Genomic DNA, 19,450 nt, shown 5'->3' with positions numbered 1-19,450 from the left:
CTGGTATCATAAACTATATGAGGTTCTTATACAGTGCCTCACATTCATCTCTCAAATTCTCTGAATAAGTTAAGAGCATGAGCAAGTTATGTCACTTTAATATTTGTTTCTTCCTCCAGTTTGTTTTGAGTCTCTGGAGTAATGRATCCTAATACAGATCCCTGCAGTTATTCACTATCAACCTACTTCCAAAGAGAATGCAAAAATTATGTCCACAAATTAGTAGAGGTTTATAAACATTATAACAGTAGAATTCATCTAATCTAATTTTATATGTTTAAAAATTTGGCACTGAGACTAAGGATGGTGTGAAGAGTTCTCAACAGCCTATTAAGCGAAACAGGCACCTGCAAAGGGGTGATTCATCTCTTCTTAAGACAGGCATCTTAGGTACCTATGCTAATATATGTAGGATCTCTCTCTTCATTGACTATAGAAGGAATATAGATGGCTGTATTCCATACATCAACATTTTAGACGGAATAAGTTAGGATCTCTGCACTATTAAAGGTAAATGTTAGTATTTATTACCACCATCACTTTTTTGCTGACAAAYACCTTTTAAATATTAAAGAATTTATTGTGAGAATAAATCTGCATTAAAAGTGCACTGTGTGCTCAAAACTGTTATTTACTTGTCAATGAAAGAAAAACTTTAAAGTTTGATTCATGTTAAGTACAGAAAAACACAAACCTGCTTCAAAAGTGGAGACAATTACTGGAGGACTAGCCTTGCCTTCAATGGGTGCAGCATTAACATCTCCCGTAAAGGCAATGATGACCACTGAATACCTTGTAAATGCTTTTAAATCAGAAATTTCTAAGGCTTTACTATCATCATTTGTCTTCAGAAACTGAGCTTTATAATTGTCATTATCCACCTGTAAAATAAACAAATACAAAAACATTACAAGAGAACATTACAACAGCCAAGAACAGAATCTTATTATTTGAAAACGATCGGTAATTTGTCTTTTCTGCCTTTCCTATCCTTTTACATAAAAAGATACACAGTATGTCTCTACCTAACAAGACCAAAAAGCTTTACAAAGAAGTAAACTCCCATCTCATCCATTTTCTGTCTTTTTAGTACTTCACATAACATGGGATTAATGATATGAGATGTTTTCTGGGTGCTATCTTCCACCAAGCAATTAAGAACTAGAGACTAGGCCAGAGGAGCTGTAGTAATCTGAAATGGGAAATAATCTAGGCAGAGATCCAAAAGATCTGATATGTAGCAGCAAACGGTTTGAAGTACRAAACTGAAAAGAAAATTGAGTAGAAATTTCCAATGTTGATGTCACTGCAGAGACAGCAATTTCTCCTTGGATATATAAACAGCAGCATTATTTCTAAGACTGTAGGGAGAAAGTAATTATTTCAGTAGAAAAGCTGGAAAGCAGAAATAATTGAGGATCAATCTAGAAAAGAGGCAATGGTGGAAGACATAATAATAGTTTCAAAATGTAAAAAGGGATCTTCCTAAATTGAAGATAATCTATTGTTCATGCTGTTCATGCAAGTGCAAACAGAAACGATGATCTTTGCACCAAAATAGATTTGGATTAAACATGACAAATACCATAGCTACATAACTAAWTACAGAATTAAAACTATACCTATAAGGTTAGGTAAAATCTGGAACAATCTACCTAGGGATGTTGAGGAATTTTCAGGACTGGACATTTTCAAGAACAGGCTAGAGAATCRTCTGACAGGAAGAGAGGTATACTTGTTTCTGTGTTAGAGCAAGGATATGGACCAGATGACTTCTTGAGATCCCTATCATTCTTACATCTCAAATAATCTGTAGTTCTGCAGAAAAATCTACAGAGTTGGCCTTTATATCCAATAAATCACTTCTGATGTTAGCTTAACAAAACAGAAAARGGGAAAACAGGAGCTTTTCTAGGGTATGATCAAGTATCATTTTACAACACTGTTTTTATATCTGTTCCCACTACTTCAGTTAATGATGTTTTCATTATTGTTTCTTCAGTGTGTAATTTGAAAAGAGGATTAGGTAGCTGTACAGTAGTTTTCCCACTGGATGAAATCTGTATTAAATGCAGCTGCTAAAACAGAATAGTTCAAACATACCTTGTATTTGACAGATATGCATCTATCTCCACTGAGAATTAACCTGAACTAAACTTTCTGATGGACTAAACAGATACTCATTTCCTGTGATGGCCACCAAGAGCTGAAATACTTCTTCCTATCTGACTATCAAAAATAATGGCATGCAACTGCTAAAACATATTCATACAAATGCTAAAATAGGATCACAACACCACATCTTTAAATTAATTTATATTCTTCATAAAGTTTTATGGTTCAGTTTCATCTCCCTTACTCATTTTCTGTAATATTTTATTTATGACTGCTCCTAATTATAGTAGGAAAGGAGACAAACTAAAATATGACTTGGGGGGAATAATAATGACAGAGTACTTTTCAGTTTTTATGATCTATGTAAATGTAAGAAATATCTCAGCAATTTAAACAGAACTCTAGTACATTCACTAATGGATACTAATTACTGTCATTTAAAAATAAAGATATGACAGAGTAGGAATCTGAAGTTATTCAGTTCTGTGAGTCTATTTTTATAAATCCTTAAAGAGACTCAGCTGAGAATGAAAATGAGTAAAGTTGTAAGTACAGAATGCTTGTGGAATTCAGAGTGTTCATACAAATCTTCCCATAGGAACAAAATATGCATTCAGATTTTCACTGCATAAAGATTGTGACAGTTTTACTGGCCTTTAAGTAGGAATATATTTGTTTACTAAGAATTTTCTACAGAACTGATGCCTATAGTTACTGAGCATTAGAAATACAACATATGATTACAAGGAATCCCTAAATGTAAAGGTAGATACTTGAAATATATTTGGAAAAAAAAAAAAAAAGAAAAAACAAATGCGTAACAGCAACAACAAAGTCCTCTAAATAGAAAATTTAAAACAAGTTTTTAAGTTCATTTTGAATGCTTACAGGTTCATATAAAAATCAGTAATTCATTTTTAGGAATTTTATTATAACTTATATTAATAAGGTATTTGTAACTTGTTCATAGTGCAGAATCAGATGACATCCTGTTGATAACTTAGGAATTGCCAGACAGGGTAAACAGAAATTGCTTAAACAGAAACTGTTGAAATATTGCACTCAGAAAACAAGCATTGAAAATTTTATTTGAAAGTTTTATCAAAAACATGAAAAAATCACTTTCTGTTAATGCACTAAAATGATGTTTAATCAAAAATGACAGGAAATTTTCACAAGTAAAAAGTCTTCTCTAATTTTCATACAAGAATATGCATTGTTTTCTAGCTTCCAGTGACTTATCTAAGATTCCAATGGGACAAGTACAGTTCCTTTCTTGTTAGCATTTCCTTTGGTATTGCACATTCTTACTTCTATCATACATAGGATGTGATGAGTGTGTTCAGAATTGTACACATTGCACTGTACTTTTTGTAGAATGTATTTACAGGAGGTGAAAATGGCAGGCATGCATATWAGTCCCTTGTAACTTTATTGTGGAGCTTGAAATATTTGTTATAATTTTTTCTGATCTCCTCCTTATCAATTTTGATTATATAAGAATCTCAGCATTAATACTTTAGCATGGCTTATGTCCTTCTTATGACTTGTATAGAAACACTGAAAATACATACGTAAAGGACTTATCTTCTCCTCAGGATATATTTTTAAAAACTTTAAATAATTTTAAGTAGCCTTTCAATTTTTTTCCATTATCTAAAATAGAATGATTCACGATTTTTGAAGCTGCAAAYGGCAACTTTTCCTGGGTAAGGTCTGTTGAAGCACTCCCCATTTTCACTAACAGCCCAATCTATACAATTCCCAGATGAACAGGGAACTGACATCCTACTTAAAAATTCTATGTGTTAGACTTAAGAAACAGTTTCATATCTTGCTGCAGGGCAGGAAGTGACTTGGGGTTTATTAAAGGTTCTTTTAAGCAGTATTTTAAGAAATAGTAAAAGAAATGAAAAGAGGAAGGCCACTAAAGTTTATCGCTTATGTCAAGCTTTTTCTTGCTTACAGTGATCAAGGACAATGCTACCAAGCTAATCTGATGGACAGACCAATGAGTAGAAACTGGGAAATCTAGTTTGACTTTAAATTTTGCCCTCTGATGTGCTCTGTAACTTTGTAAAAGTCACTTCCTTTTTCCAGGCTCTCCACCCTCTTTTTCGAAGTTAAGACAATGACAATTTCCTCCTCTGAAGAGAATATATTTTGTAATTGTTATTGGTAAACAGTAACACTGTTGTTGGAAGGACATGCATCCACCTCCACAAAGCCTAGCTACTGTTTTTCTGAACAAATTCATAGCTATACTTTTTTTCTGAAAGATCTCTTGTTAGTACAGATTCCTTAACTGTAAATAATTAGGTTATTTTCTATTAAGAAATTTATCAAATACATTTATTTCTTATCTGCAGAATCATCAGTTTAAGTGCAAATGGACATTTTAGTGTTATGTCTGTTTATATCTGACCTGCAATTTCTATAAAAACATCTGCCGTGGTTTTTATATCACCAGAAATCTGTACTACTATCAACAATGTAACAGTTAGAGTTGCCTTACTGAGGTTAYGGCTATGAGGTAGCATGTTGGTCCAGTAATGATGATAGGTTCACTCCAGCTGATATTAATACTGTGAGGAGATGTAGCTAATACAGTCACATTTTCTGGAGGACCATCTGGAGCTATGGAAAAAAAAATACGCAGGTGAATTATAGCCAAAGTAGTTCACAACAAATAACATGGTATTTTTAGTGGCCTGTAGAGATTATTTTCAATCTGCAAACAAAACTTTTTGCTGCATTTTCCATTATACACTGTTTAAAAAATTATAGCAATTTTAAATTCTCACTTACAAAGCATACAATGGGATTTAGAAACGCGTCTTTCGTTACAACTACCATGTGTTTAAGATGCCTAAACATCACTGTAAATCGAATCAATAGGTCTTTTAATTACAAATTAGTTACAAGTATTTTACATGACACAAGTAAAATATACACACACCTATTTACACAAGTAGACACACATAATATGAGATATATGGGAGACAGCACATAACCATTGCATCATGCGAAGAACAGCAAAAAATGAAAGCACAAAGTCTTTTACATGTTGGAAACAATTTCCAACAATGCTGGAAGGCACTAGTAGAAGTGCTCTTTTATATAGAAAATATTTCTTTTCTAGGTTTTATTTCCACTTACACTTAATATGTTATGAAACTCTGGAAAATGCACAAAAAAAGGTGGTAAGAGCTGTAAGAAGGCAAGAATGCTCTAAGAAATCAGATTTTCCTTATATTTCCTTCTAGCAAGGTGATATGTGAAATAAGATAGTTATTTCTTAATCTAAGATACAGGAAAATCCTGAAATCATATGATAACACAGCAAATCTCGGTAAGTGGTATTTTTCTTTAATAGTGGCCATAGTAAATTTGGGGAAAATAAAATTTGGAATAGAAACGAGAACAGATTTGTACATAATGCCTGAACTTGGCTACAAAATGTCTTTTTTGTCAACTGCTAAAAAGGACAATTATGATTGATTAATAAATTAATGAGCAGATTTTATAAGAAAATGATACAAGTGATCATACCATCCTAACTAAAAGAGATAGTCTCTTTTCTCAAATACAATTTATGGATGAACACATATTTTTTCACCATTAATCATTAGACCAGAGAGCTTTAGCTCTCTCCTTAAACACCACCAAGTACAGTATATGCTCTATCATTCATGTAACATGGGTGCAATTGCACAGCCCCTCTCTGTGCTCTAATTCAAATCAGATTCACTATAATCAGTAATACTGATAAGAGTGAAATTGGAATGTATACAAAGTTACCTAGTTTGTTAGGCAGAAAACGGGTTACAAAAAGAAAAAAAATTCCACTTGAGAAGGTATGCAACTACTGAAATTATGAGTGAAAGATTCATGAGGGGAGATTGTAACATTTTGCACGATCAAGGATGGTGCACATGATTGCAGGATGAAATGAGATTTGGGRATTGAGAAGGGACTATGGAGAGTTTGGGAAATAGGAGGTAGATTGAGTTGCTGGGATTAGCAGGATATATTTGACTTTGTAAGGAGGATTAGACTGAATGACTGGAAGCAGTCCCCCAAAATACTAAACCGCATGGAACTGAAATGGACTGAAATGGAAAAACATGGACTGAAAATTGTAACTGAGTTAACTATGAAAGGACATGAGGGGCTGTGAAAGGAAGGGACTGCCCAGGGAAGGCTGCTGAGCGGGGAGCTGGAAGAGATACAGCAAAATACAAAGGCAAGTATGTTCGCCTAAAGACTGTAATTAGTACAAATTAAACTTATTTTATAAGTAATCTATGTCAGAGTTCTTCTTCAGMTGGAGTTTTTTAGTATAAAAAATGCTTTCGGTAACTAAGGTGTTGGGGTTATCTGTATCTCCAGCTGAAATTTCTGAAAGTGTAAAATGGTATATAATTTTGGTTTTCAAGCCTTAGTTAGTTTCCAAATGTTAAAAATGTGAGATTGGGAAGACAATTTTCGATTACTTTTAAATAGCATTAATGGAGACATTTAATTTCTTAAAATTTGTTCAGAAGCCAATCTAAGTTTATTCATTAGACAATGATACTGTGAAATAATTTTAAAGCATAATCCAATCCACAAATTATCCAGCCTGGAGTTATTTTATTATCAGATGCAGTTTCTGTCTGATACAGTTTCAGTCCTCCACAAGGAAATTCCAAGAATATTGTATTGGAGATACTTATCTAAAATACWCCTGAGCATTAATACCTGCTTTATTTTCATCATAAAAAGTCCAATATCAGATATTAACTGAATGATACAAAAAATTAGGAATAATTTCTGAAATAATCTACATAATCAGAAAGTGAACTGGAAAATGAAATGTGTCTAAAATGTCTCATGTCTTACAAAAAAAACATCTTTTTAAAAACTCAGTGCCTCACTGGGTAACTGCCACATTCTGATTTAGGTTTATTTGTGAAATGAGTCCAGTCAATATGAGGCCATCGTATCACTATACCCTCTCTCTTATAAATCACAGCAATTTACTCAGTAGAAACAACCTAGACTTATTCTCTCATTTCCCCATAATCCAATCACTTCCTCTCATAAGCACTTTTCTCCTGGTTTTCACAATAATGCATTTTCTGTAACTAATAACCATCATTTCCTGATTATCATGCTTCTATCCTTGCACAGGAATGTGGGTCTTATGGAGGTCAGGGTCATCTTTGCCATCCATCTGTGTCCTGATGCTAAGGCAGCAGTTAAGTGTGTTAGCTTGAAGGTAAGTAAGTCTGGAGAGCCCATCATTTAGTATAATCCTCAAAAATCAGACTGAATACTGCAGCCTTCTAACAGAAATTCACGTTTGCTAGTTTGGTTAAAATTAGCCCCCTTCTTTTTTTTCTCTCAGTAAAAATAGTGTTAAGTTCAGTTATTTCATTTTATAATCATCTAGGTTACTTTTAGCTATATTTAAGCATATGTCTTATATTGGGTCATATTTACCTTCCAATATTTAGCTCTGAGAGAACAAATGGAACAAAGAAAAACATGTTCTCTCAGGCAAAATCTCTTAGAAGAAAGGGCATACAACAAGACATGCACTATTATTTCTTTTCACCAAACAGAAGCAGTTCTTTAAGTACACCAAGCAACTGGCTATCAGCAGGTATTGGGAAAGAAGGCACTGAGAAGCAGAACTGTCTGCCCCCTGCATCTAGGTCCTAGCCTTTATGGGATGTTCCAACATCTGGGATTTTCCTTTGTATTTCAGTATATCCTGGCACTAGGAGACTTGGCAGTTTACCAAAAGCATTGCATTGTGTAACTGTAAAAKATTTAAGATGAGGTCAGTAATCACACTGCTGTTCATTTTCTACCTAACACTAAACCTCCAAAGTGATTTTTCCTTAGAAAGCATGAGTTGGGCCAATCTTATTCTCCTTATCAATGCATAAGTGAAACTCAGGGTAAGTACAAGTGTGAGAGAACAAACTTTCTGTAGTTATGGAAAACATTTCTTGCTCTTTCCTTTACTGTGGCAAAGCACAGTGATCTCCTATACTGGTAACTATGTAAGTCTAGGCCATGTTGAAAATACTTCATCTTACAAAGTAGATTTGGCTCTTGRGTAATCCATCAGCCAAGCAATAACAGTGCCATCGAAATATTTTATGAGACAGTAGGACAACTCTTGTAAGAATAATCTGCAAAACAGAAGGCTGCCTGGTTTATCTGGATATAACTGGATTGTATTGAATAATGTATAACCTGTTTCACTAAGTAACACTATAAACTCTTCCAGTACAACACACATCTAAGATTTTTTGTTTAAAACAAGCAAATGGGTTAAAGAGTCTTAAAAATAATTTCTCAATTGCCTTAAAAGCAAGATGTGTAAAATTTAACTTTAGAGTGAACAACTGGAACAATGGTAACATTACCTAATATCCTCTCCTTAGTAACTGAATATTCAKAATCTATTAAGTATTGATGCTTTGCAGCATACATTCAAATATTCAGCACTTGTAAATGTAAAGAATGTTTAGGGTTTTTTATTTTTTGCTTGTTTATTTGTTTTGTTAAAGTTCCATCTCTGTATATTCTGCATATAACAGTTTTCAGCTTAAATGTYGTAACTACCTGAGTATAAAAACTTTAGCCTTGAGAAACATAAAAATTTCTGAGAACCAATTATTTCTGAAAAAAACTGATTTTAGCATTATTTCACAATCTAGGTAATTTTATTTTTGGCAGAAGCAGAGTCTTACAGAGGTGTTTCTTCAAAATCAGAAAGAGTGGTTAACTCCTGCCCTCAAATCTGCAAACACAGCTCCCATTGATTTTATGGGCTAAGTACTCAGGCTGTTTTACATAGCAGCTAAACACTCTTAAGCTCTAACAGACCATGTATATTGGCTGTGTACCAGCAGGCTAATCCAGAGGATGCTTGGCCCAGACCATTAGGCAAAGAAGAGGGGGATCCACACCTGTTTGGTGGATACAGTCTGCAAAGCTGCCTGGAGTACCAGATCATTTTTTGTGCATCCTGAGCTTCTTATCCTTGCTACAGGCTGTAGCCTTTGCAAAAGAGAGAGGAGAACTAAGATTTTTTTAAGTCTATTTAATAATATTTTTAAAGACTAATCTGTCGGACATACAAAGTAGCTAGAGTCCTGCCTTTGCCAAAGATAAACCATTGCTCAGGGAGGTTCTTACACTGCTGAACCATGTCTCAGCTGCCAGCTGCCTAACCAGCTGTGACATGTCATGTTCCTGTGTTTTCCTCCTCAGCTGATTGCCATTACCTCAGGAACGAGACCAGCACCCAGCTATGATATCTGGAATATTGCCCATGCTTCCTCAACTCCATGTCAGTGTGTTTCATATGCATCTCTCAGTGTGTCACTGATGCTGTTCAGAGGAAATTTGTTGCTGCCTTCTGCCCCTTCACTGCCCACCTCCCCCACCACAAACACAGGCCTGTGGCCTCACCCATTTGGGCTGAGAAGAAATGGTGGTTCGGTTTTATTTTCTTTCTCTCTTGTTTTTCTAAATTAGCTAGTAGAGCATACAGAATCTACTGCTGAGAATGAGAATGTATTGGCATGGAAATGGTTTGGCCAGTCCAATATAACTTTTGTGCTTTTAATTTCCATCTCCTCAGTAGAACTGTTAGGAAACTAGCTCTCTTTTAAATCGGGTTATCACTGTCCAGAAAGAAAATCATGAAAAGATGTTCCTTCCTGTGATTTTATGTGTTTTGTCTGCCTCATTGTCCAGTTTAAAGCTTGAACGTTCTTATACTCAACAACAGTTCTTGGAAAAATAGCACTTGCATTTCACAGCAGCTGAGATTATCTATTTAACAGTAAGAAATCTCCCCAGAGCTGCTGGCTCACAAGTTGCCTAACTTTTTTTAGCTATTCTTGGCCCATTAGAGTTATACATTTCTTGGAGTTTTCCTTTTTTTTTTTTTTAATTAAAATATGAGTTGAGCAATCCCATAAAAAAACCTGTACAGAGAAAGTAAGCACACATGAGAATGACTCTGTAGCTTACTCCAGTCCTCTTCAGTGCCAAACACTGCTTCTGTGTTGTACACAAAAGCTAGCTATCGTTATGTTCACTGCCACAGTGTCCCATTCTCTTTGCCTTCTGGGGCTGAAAATCTCTGCATTGCAGTTTCTCATCTGTAAATGGAGATGACAGTACTTCTTTATCTACCAGAAAAGTTGTGAGGTATTTAAGGATAGATGGATGGATTACCGTACACAGAATGCACAGATATTACTAGAAAGAAAATTATATAAAAGCCTCCTGAATTAACGTTTGTGTGACTGTAAAAACCTGACGGGAACAGAATAAGCATGGGGACCACTGAACAGTCCTTGCTATACAATCACTTAAGTCCTCAGTATCTCTGTTAACATTGCCTATTGACTTTGGACACGGAAATGAGCGAAGGATTTAGATATGGATAAATCTCTGATTTAGACAGGCCATTCATGCTGGTTCTCAGTCGTTCCACACAGGCCAAATGGCAGAGCTCAGATGTGCTTTGACCTAGACTGGATGCAAAGTGGTAGGAAAGGTTACATGTCCCAGTGCCAACTGCCTAAATAGTTTGTTTCATGTCCCCCTCTCTCAATTATCTAGTGATAACTTATGCCTAACTTTCTTCTTACTTAGAGATTGAAATCCTCAACTAAGTACTGATATCTCTAGTACTTCTAYATGTTACATGACTACTCTGATTTGTAATTTCTTAGGCGAATATGGTATTGAAAAGAAATCTTAATTCCTCAGCTGGGAGCTATTGTTTGCATTACACTGTCAAGAAAGTGTTATGACATTAATGAATGCATTTTTAATCAGAGTAATAAAAACTCTACTTTTCATTGACACACTCCAGCATGTAAAGATGAACTGGAAATTGGATATCAACCCTGAGTAGCCAAAATTCACACATACCAATTCTAGAAGTGGACTAGGGCTGAGAAAGGAAATTGCTATTCTGCAAGCAGTAAATATAGGATGGCAATCAAAAGGCATAAAATTTGAAGTAGTGTGAAGTAGACATATCTCCTATAGAATTATATATTTTATACCTGAAGAGCTACTATAAATCCTTTTTACTTTCACCACTGTTACAGGTCTACAAAGAAATTACTTCTACCCAGGGTTCTTACTTATTTAGGTAGACATTACATTGTATAGCAATATGACATAGGACAAACATCCTTACTTACAGCCAGGAAGTGTCTGTGTAGAAATCCAAGGTGAAGAACTACCATAACCAACATTCGTACTAGCAACAACAGCAAATCTGTACCATCTGTATTTTTTTAGTCCATAAACTGTCCCTTCTATCTGGTCATCCACAACATTTTCATATAAATACTGATGCATCTCATATTCAATACATTCCTCAGTTTCCCAGTCACTGCAGTGGACAGACTGTAGCTGTGTGGTAATCTTGTAGTTTTGAAAGTAGCCAAAGACAGATTTCGGTGTTCTCCAATTCAAGGTCACACTTGTTGATTGCACGTTGGAAAAACCGATATCCCTGGGAGCACTGGGAACTACAAATTAAAATATTTTTTTAAATTTAAATATCTTCATTTGAATGAAAACTAGTTGCAACTATAACCCATTTATACAATACTTAAAATATATTTTATATTAGGACATCTAAAGAGTAAGATTCATGTTCATATGGTCAATAAGGAATAATTTCATCGGTGCAATTCACACTACACATCTATAGTTGGCATACATTTACTATAATTTTTGAAATAAAGAAAAATACTTTTAGGTGTGGCACACAGGGACAGCTTTGAGAGGTGTGACATTGCTGTTGCTACATTTGCAGCTATGTCTCAACTGGGGGAGGGAATATTAAGCAAAGTTATTTTTGGTCTATCCATTGCATCTTTTACGGCTGTTGCTAACTGTGAAATACTCATTTGTCTCCCTCTCTCTTGCATATGAAATCCTCAGGCAACACCTCAAGGTTTCCTAAGTGATCTGATTCACCTTCTGAATAGAAAGTTTCAATAAACATGTTTGTGTATACTTATACAATGTAACTAAGTGTTTTGCAAACAGTTAAGTAAACAAATTAAAGGAAAGAAAGCAAGAAGAGCTAAATAATATGGCAATACATGAGAAAAAAGTAATTTCCCATAGTTTTTGTTTCCATGTATTTATATGCAAATGCATATGCGTATGTATCTGTGTTTGTATGTAAATATATATATCTGTTTGTATAATTTGTGTGTAGTATGTTTTTGTGTGTACACACAGATTTATATTAATGTGCATGGAGACAGAAGTAGCATGTGGATGTACATATTTACACATGCACGCACACACACAACTGATAGAATCATAGAATGGTAAGGTTGGAAGGGACCTCTGGAGATCATCCAGTCCAATCCTCAGCATAGCCCATACAGGGATTGAACCTGCGACCTTGGCATTAGCAGCACCACACTCTAATCAACTGAGCTAAACCTGCCCAAAACCCATGTGCATGCACATACACACATGCATGCACAGATATCCATATCTACATTAAGCCAACACTGTGATTCCAGCTCTCACAGACTCGATGCAACATATGGTTTTGTGCTAGACCATATAGTCATACAGTAAGCTAATATTATCTCTATGAGTCTCTGTAAAATAATACTAATACTCTTTGTGGCAAAAACTGCGTGGAGAAATCAGCTCAGAAATCATTTTGTATGCTTAACTTTAAAGAGTGCTTTTGGAACTTTGGAGGAAGACATTTCACTGGTAATAGAAAAACACATGATACACTCCTAAACTGAAACTGAAGAAGCCCTGTGGCTCACCTGAATAATAAAAGGATCCCAGGCCAATGTGTCTGGGAAAGGAAAAAAAGTTCTCCTTTTTTTTYCCCCCCCAAGCTTTATGAAAATATCTGATCTCTGCTTTCATCTGCAATAATTTGTTTGCAGAACATCATCATAATGTAACAAGCAGAAATCTATCCACTAAACATTAATACTTAACAGGACAGAGATGCACATTCAGAGTCAAACTAAGGTGTGAGGATGAAAAGCTTGAGAAAAGGACACACAAACCTCTCACTTCCCACGAGCCCCCAGAGGCTGGAGCTGGCAACACAGCACTCAGTGGCAGCAACCTTGGGCACTACCTCTGTCCTCTGACTCTGCTCTCACACATGTGCACTCAACATCAGAGCATACAYCAGTCTTGCATGCTCCCACCCTGCTTACAGAAGCTTACAGTCTAAGAAAAGAGCCTTCTCTAAAGCCAGCTTTCATCCTAATATTTCCTAATACCAAAATTAAAGCTATTTTGCTCTTGTTTTTCACAAGAAGAGAAGTAGTAAATTAACACACCAGGCAGTATCTTCTTGATTGGTCATTTTTTAAAAATGTAATATTCAATTTGTTCACTGTGGAAAAAAAACAGTGCAATATTTTCATAATAGTTCTATAAATGGTATTTGCTACATATGTTAACTACAGAAAAGGGCTTAGTTTGACCCTTAATTAATGGAAAATAGAGGCAGAGAAATGTTCAGTGATTAACACGAAATTTTGTATGCATCTTTAGAAAGCCCTGTCCTCTATTACAACATAGGTAATTAATATCTGTTAAGTTACTGCCAAGAGTATGTCTGACATACAGTTATGACGATAACGATAAAATTTAGGATAGTATGTGTAGAACTGTTTGAGTGAAATACAAGTTATTGCTTGGTCTYACTGTGAACTTGAATTGTAAGTCTTTTGAGGACTCAATATTATCCACATCAAGAGTTAAAAAATTAACAGTCAGCAATTCCAAAGGTATCAGATTAGATCAAAATGGAGAGCATTTACGAAAATTCAAAACTCCTCAGTCAGAGGATTACTCTTTTTTGATAAGGAATATGACCTCACCTTCAAGCACATGATTCTAGGAACTTTTGCTGTGATAAGGACACCAAGCATTAGAAGGTTTGTAATAAAAGTGTGAAAGTAGGTAACATGGTGATTGGAACAACTGGCTGTAATGCCTCTTGGTATACCATTACTAACTTCCATCTGCTTTAAACTGGTTAATGTACTATATTCTGATTTAAATGAAAGTCTGGATTAAATGCTGATAAAGCACCCTGCATGAAGTCTAAAGAATCCTGGCTGAGGATAGGGAAAAGATCAATATATTCTGATATGCCCTCATCTCAAGCTTTTGAGCAAAGTAGATCTTAGAAAGTATCATTTATCCACAAAACATTACCACAATTAAGGGTCCTGACAGAAAAGAAGAACCACAAAAGTCTGTCTGAATATAATAAAGGGAACACTCAGAAACAGTGGGCTTGTAATAACAAAGTAAATTTTAACTGGTTGCTTGCTGGGTGCCAAGACGAAAGTGGAAGTATATCCGTTTTCCTCTCAAACGCACAACTAGTAGAGCAGCGTCTGGCACAACTGCAGTCTCTGCATACCCATAACAAGACAGTTTAAAAAGGCCAGTCACAGGCAGAAAGAGCATTGCCCATGTTCTAGCCAGCACAGTGGACTTTTCCTGCTAGAGTACACTGTTCATCCAGTTTCAACATAGATGATGGTATAAAAACAGAACTGAGAGCTAACAGTGCTGTAGTGCTGTCTCCTTGTATTTGGTGGAAAGAGGTAAACTCCCTCTATGTGACTTGGGGAAGAAATTGAGGGCAGAAAAACTCAAGTTTTTATTTCTATTTTATGTCATATTTTTTCCCATATTGCAAAATATGTCTAATTTCTTACCTATGAAGGAAAGGATCAGTCAGTAGAAGGCACAGGAAAATTTTCTGCACTGGTGCCTTGACAAGTCATTAAAGTGGAATCAGAGCCTTAAACATTAGTTAGTTTAAAATCTCATTACTTATGTAGACAAATCAGATATAAATGTAACTTTTCACTAGAATAAATGAAAAAAATGTGATCTGAGTCCTGAGTAAATCAAAGACGTGCTCCAAGGCCCACAGTGAGGAGCAGTGACACCCAGTGGTGCTGCGTCTCTTGCACTTGATGACTATGTGTTCAACAAGACAATTTCAAGACAACTATGCTATTGGGTTACAGATACAAAGAAGATTACAATTGCTCTAGCATGAAGAATCAGATTTCCATTCCTCAAGAATGACTAAAATTCCCCCAACTTTTTCTAATCACAGATGGTACTGATTTGAACAAACCATTCCATGCTTCCTAGAGTAATCATGCAGCTTGTCTAAATTTTCTGAACATGAGTCAGCTACGATGAAGTGAGCAGTGTACGCATAAAAGCAATTAAAGTCAAAAATCACATCTTTGTGAATTACTCCTTCATATTAAATTGGAATTATAAAAAAGACTTAATATATCTGCTCCTACAGATATATTCCTACTTCGATACATGTCTAACAGTAATTTTATTATTCTTCCTAGTTACCCTATACAGAAGGGTATAGTTAAAAGAAAGGCATATGAAAAGGCTTGTGTTTGGGGTTCAGTAGGATGGTAACTGTGCAGAACAGTGCTCTGATTAACTAGCTGGAATTCTGGTGCTAATCCCATATTTAAATCCCTCAGGAGTCACACGTAGGTTGTCTCAAGTCTCATCATCATACACCTGACAGTCTCATCCTATTGAATTGTTACACTTGCTATATTTCAGCTAGCTTTAGGAGTAGGGAGGATTTCAAAGTCTGAAACTTTTGGTGCAATGTACTTATTAGTTTTCAATTTAGGAGCTTTTAATTCAGTTTCTGAAAGTCAGCCAGGAAGCTGGCAGAGAAGCTGTCTCTGAAATGCTGGTGAATTCAGTTTCTGGACTGGAGRAGGAATGAGGCATTTTCGGGTTCATCCACCATTGTTCATATAATGGCCAAACTCCAAGAAAAAGTGCTTGAAGCCTGATCCACATGGGATTTTAAGCTCCTAAAACCTCTTTACGTGCCTAAACTCCCACAGAACTGACAGGAAGTTAAGCACCTCAATAGACGTTACTTTCACAGATCTTGGCTCCAGTTCCCTATGCTCGTCTGGCTGCAATGCTAATCAGTTCTTCCAAAGCAAATCATAATGCTCTGAGATTAATTTTTATTTAAGAACCTACATGGAAGGCAATTCCTGATGCAAAAAGCACTTGACTGTACAAAGATTAAGATCAAGTTGAACTGGGCCGATGGGACTAGTTTAAATCAAAAGAAATACTTTGTAGAAAAAATCTTATTCATAACAGCAGAGATAACCCAMGGGCGGCAAAGGACATACACAAAAAAATCTGCTGAGAAAAGACAGAAGTTATGGCTTTCTGTAGAGACTTCTGCGGAAAGCACTGACTACAGCTGCACAGGCCAGGAACAGAAGACAGTAATGTGATATGGCATAGTTCCTAACTAAGTTAATAAAAAAAAAGTCTGCCTACAGAACAGCTGCTTGTAGCTGGAGTTTGGATTAAAAGAACAGCGGCAGCCTAGAAGCCTGTTGGGTGGTATTAAGAGCATCAATAGGAAGAAAGTAAAGGACAAAGTAGAACAGAGAGCAGACACACAACAACAACAACAAAAAAACTTCAGAAAATGAAATAATCTGAACTGCATATGAATATTCTGCATTGATCAGCCAATTTTTGAAAAGCTTTGTTATCCAAAGAAGTCCTCTGTGTTAAACTGACATCCCTGATCATACAAAATACTACTCTAGTACAGACTGCTAATTTCAGTAGGGCTCATCATGATATAAGGTTCCTGCTAAGTATGAACATGGACATCACAGATAGGCCCCAAATGATTTTATTACCATGAAAACGTAGAAAACTTTAGATTATTTCTTCTCTTGACTTGGGATTGATAATATCAGGCATGCTTTAAAGGAGCAGAACTTGAAGAGTTGTGAATAATTCTTAAAAAAAAAAAAAAAAAAAAAGCCTCCTTTGACAGGGTCTCTGAATCCTCATCACTTTATGAAATTCAGTCTCCAGCTGTGGGGACTGAGTACTAGAAAATCAGATTCTACAAATCTAATAAGAAAAGCACACCTTGAATCTAAACTTATAAAAATACTGGAATACTGTCAACAACTCATGAGTCTTAAATTAAATCAAGAATGCTCAGCTTACCACCAAACTGGACCACTGTTTACTTTTCAATTTAAAAAATGTTTTTGCCTTGTTAACGGTTTCAGTGTCACCTCTGCATAGTCATGTTGCCACCAGTTCTTTTACCCTAATCTAGAGTTGAGCTAGTACTTATAAAAAAGATATTTTATCCTACACTATGTGATTCTTTTATTTTATCTACCTGCTTATAAAAATAACATCAATGCAATTTCATCAGCAGCAACAAAGTGATCACTACATTTATCTAGCTAAGATCTGCCATGCATGCCAAGGCCACTAACTTGCATTTGGACACACCAACTAATGAGCAATTCTAAAAAAAGATCTACATTATATTAAAAAAATAGAAATCTGGGAAGAAAATCAGATTCAGTCATCATAGAATTGTTTCAAAGATACTTAGTCATGATTCCTTCTGCAATTTTTGGATGCTTTTACTTTACTACAGTTTGAAAATATGAATTGGCAGCACTGATTGAACATGTGAAATGCACTGCTCTTCTCTGGAGTGTGACAGGAGACAATGAAGCTCTTCTGTTTCAGATGCTGGGGCTCCACAGTAGGTTGGTTGCTCTGGATAACCTGGCTAACATACTGTGCTTTCACTTTCACTCCATGCTTGGAGCTCAAGACCTRCTTCAGGATATTGACTTAAATGTCTCCTCTAGTATGGCCATCTGTGGTTCCCTTCACAGGTTAATGAAGAAATTCAAACTACAACTCAGGGAGATGATGTGAGTGGCCATGTCCTAAGAAAAGGATTTATGGTGAAGCAAACAGAGCATTTCCTTGGATGTGAAAAAGATTTTATGCTTATGCTGCATTTTGTGTTCCTCCTAGGTTTGAGTGAAAAGATGACCACATTTCCAATGGGCATCTCCACTTTGGAACTACAAAATCAGAATATTTGAAAGTTCCCTCTTCAGAAATTCAAGATGTTTTGAGCATAATCAGATGATAATATTTTTTCRCCTCCAAACCAAAAAGACCTAAGAAATTTTCACATTAATAATCCTTTAGCCACAGCACTTACTCATTCTCAAGGTACATTTATGTGTGTTACAAGTTAGTATTGGCAAACAAAATTAAGCCCAGATTAAATTCTTTTATTTCTTTCACAAATTCCAAGTAATATTTTCTGTTTATGCAAGTTCTGAATGCAACTCTGTTTACTAAGAAACATAAATGGTAAGGACTGTTGCTTATCATAATACAATGGAGGCCTAAACCTGTTCCAAGTTTCTATGTTCAATTATAATATTAGATAGTACTAATAGTAAGGAGGGAAAAATTACTCTGTATATCTTAATACCATAAGTAATATGCTTAGTGTTTCCAGAGAAGAAAACAAGTATGTCAAGAAAAATTTAAATTTAAAAAATTGAAAGCAGAAGCATTTTTCACTTTTGATTATTCAAGCCCCAAATGGCTTTTTAACGGTTCTATTTTTATTCTTAACTGAATGACTATTACATTTGTCCTTGACTTCTGAGCTGAGTGAATCTGAGTGAAACTTTAAATAGAAAGAGCTTTTCTGAGAAGTTTTCTACCAATTTATGGCTGTTTTTCCCTTCTAAAGATTTATTTAACTCAAATGAAATTTCATTTTAATGTGTGCATTTTCTTGGAAGTAATCCAAGGATAGCTATTCAGCTGTAAAATCCAGAATCATTCATGCATGTATACTTGCTATATTATTTTTCATATCTTGTATAATATAGTTAAACACAAAATAATATTGCTACTACAAAGTCAACATTTTTTATAACTTACTCCAYCCTGGCATAAGTGGTTTACCATGACAATGGAGCTAGATTAGACACCAAACACTACTAATCGCCTCATAAATTTAATTTTCATGAGTCATGTTTAATTGTATCCAGAGATGAACAAATTTAACTCAAAAGAGTCAAATAATCTTGCTAAGAATGTAGAGGTCAAACACTATGCAGTGAGACACTGAGCCAAATTCGATTTCACTTTATGTCGAAAATAAATGCATTGTCAGTGACTCAGTGCTGGCTACATATTCTGTGACTAATCTTAGAGTAAATAAGAAGCTGACAACAGCTATAAAACTGTTTCCATTCCCAACCATGAATCTCCAATTCCTAGTAGCCAGTCACCAGAAAACAATTCATGCAAACACACAGTTAGGAAAATATTGTCCTAATAATAATAAGTTTGCTGTAAATATGACTAAGCAGTAACATGTACACCA

General features: G+C 35.3%; 1 protein-coding gene across 1 annotated transcript in view; it reads right to left on the bottom strand.

The window, feature by feature from the left end:
- PTPRQ (protein tyrosine phosphatase receptor type Q) overlaps positions 1 to 19,450 on the bottom strand; it is a 134,851-nt gene that overhangs the window by 37,623 nt on the left and 77,778 nt on the right. The window contains exons 43-45 of the mRNA XM_085307652.1: positions 11,349 to 11,681; positions 4,631 to 4,752; positions 695 to 881 (exon numbers count right to left, since the gene is read on the bottom strand). Coding sequence (XP_085163778.1) covers positions 695 to 881; positions 4,631 to 4,752; positions 11,349 to 11,681 — 642 coding nt within the window. The remainder of the gene's footprint in view (positions 1 to 694; positions 882 to 4,630; positions 4,753 to 11,348; positions 11,682 to 19,450) is intronic.

This window comes from Rhea americana, unplaced genomic scaffold (assembly GCF_003343005.1).
Source record: "Rhea americana isolate MKP2758 unplaced genomic scaffold, rheAme1 scaffold_260, whole genome shotgun sequence".
In the NCBI taxonomy this organism is placed as follows: domain Eukaryota; kingdom Metazoa; phylum Chordata; class Aves; order Rheiformes; family Rheidae; genus Rhea; species Rhea americana.
This window is presented reverse-complemented; position numbering and strand designations above follow the sequence as displayed.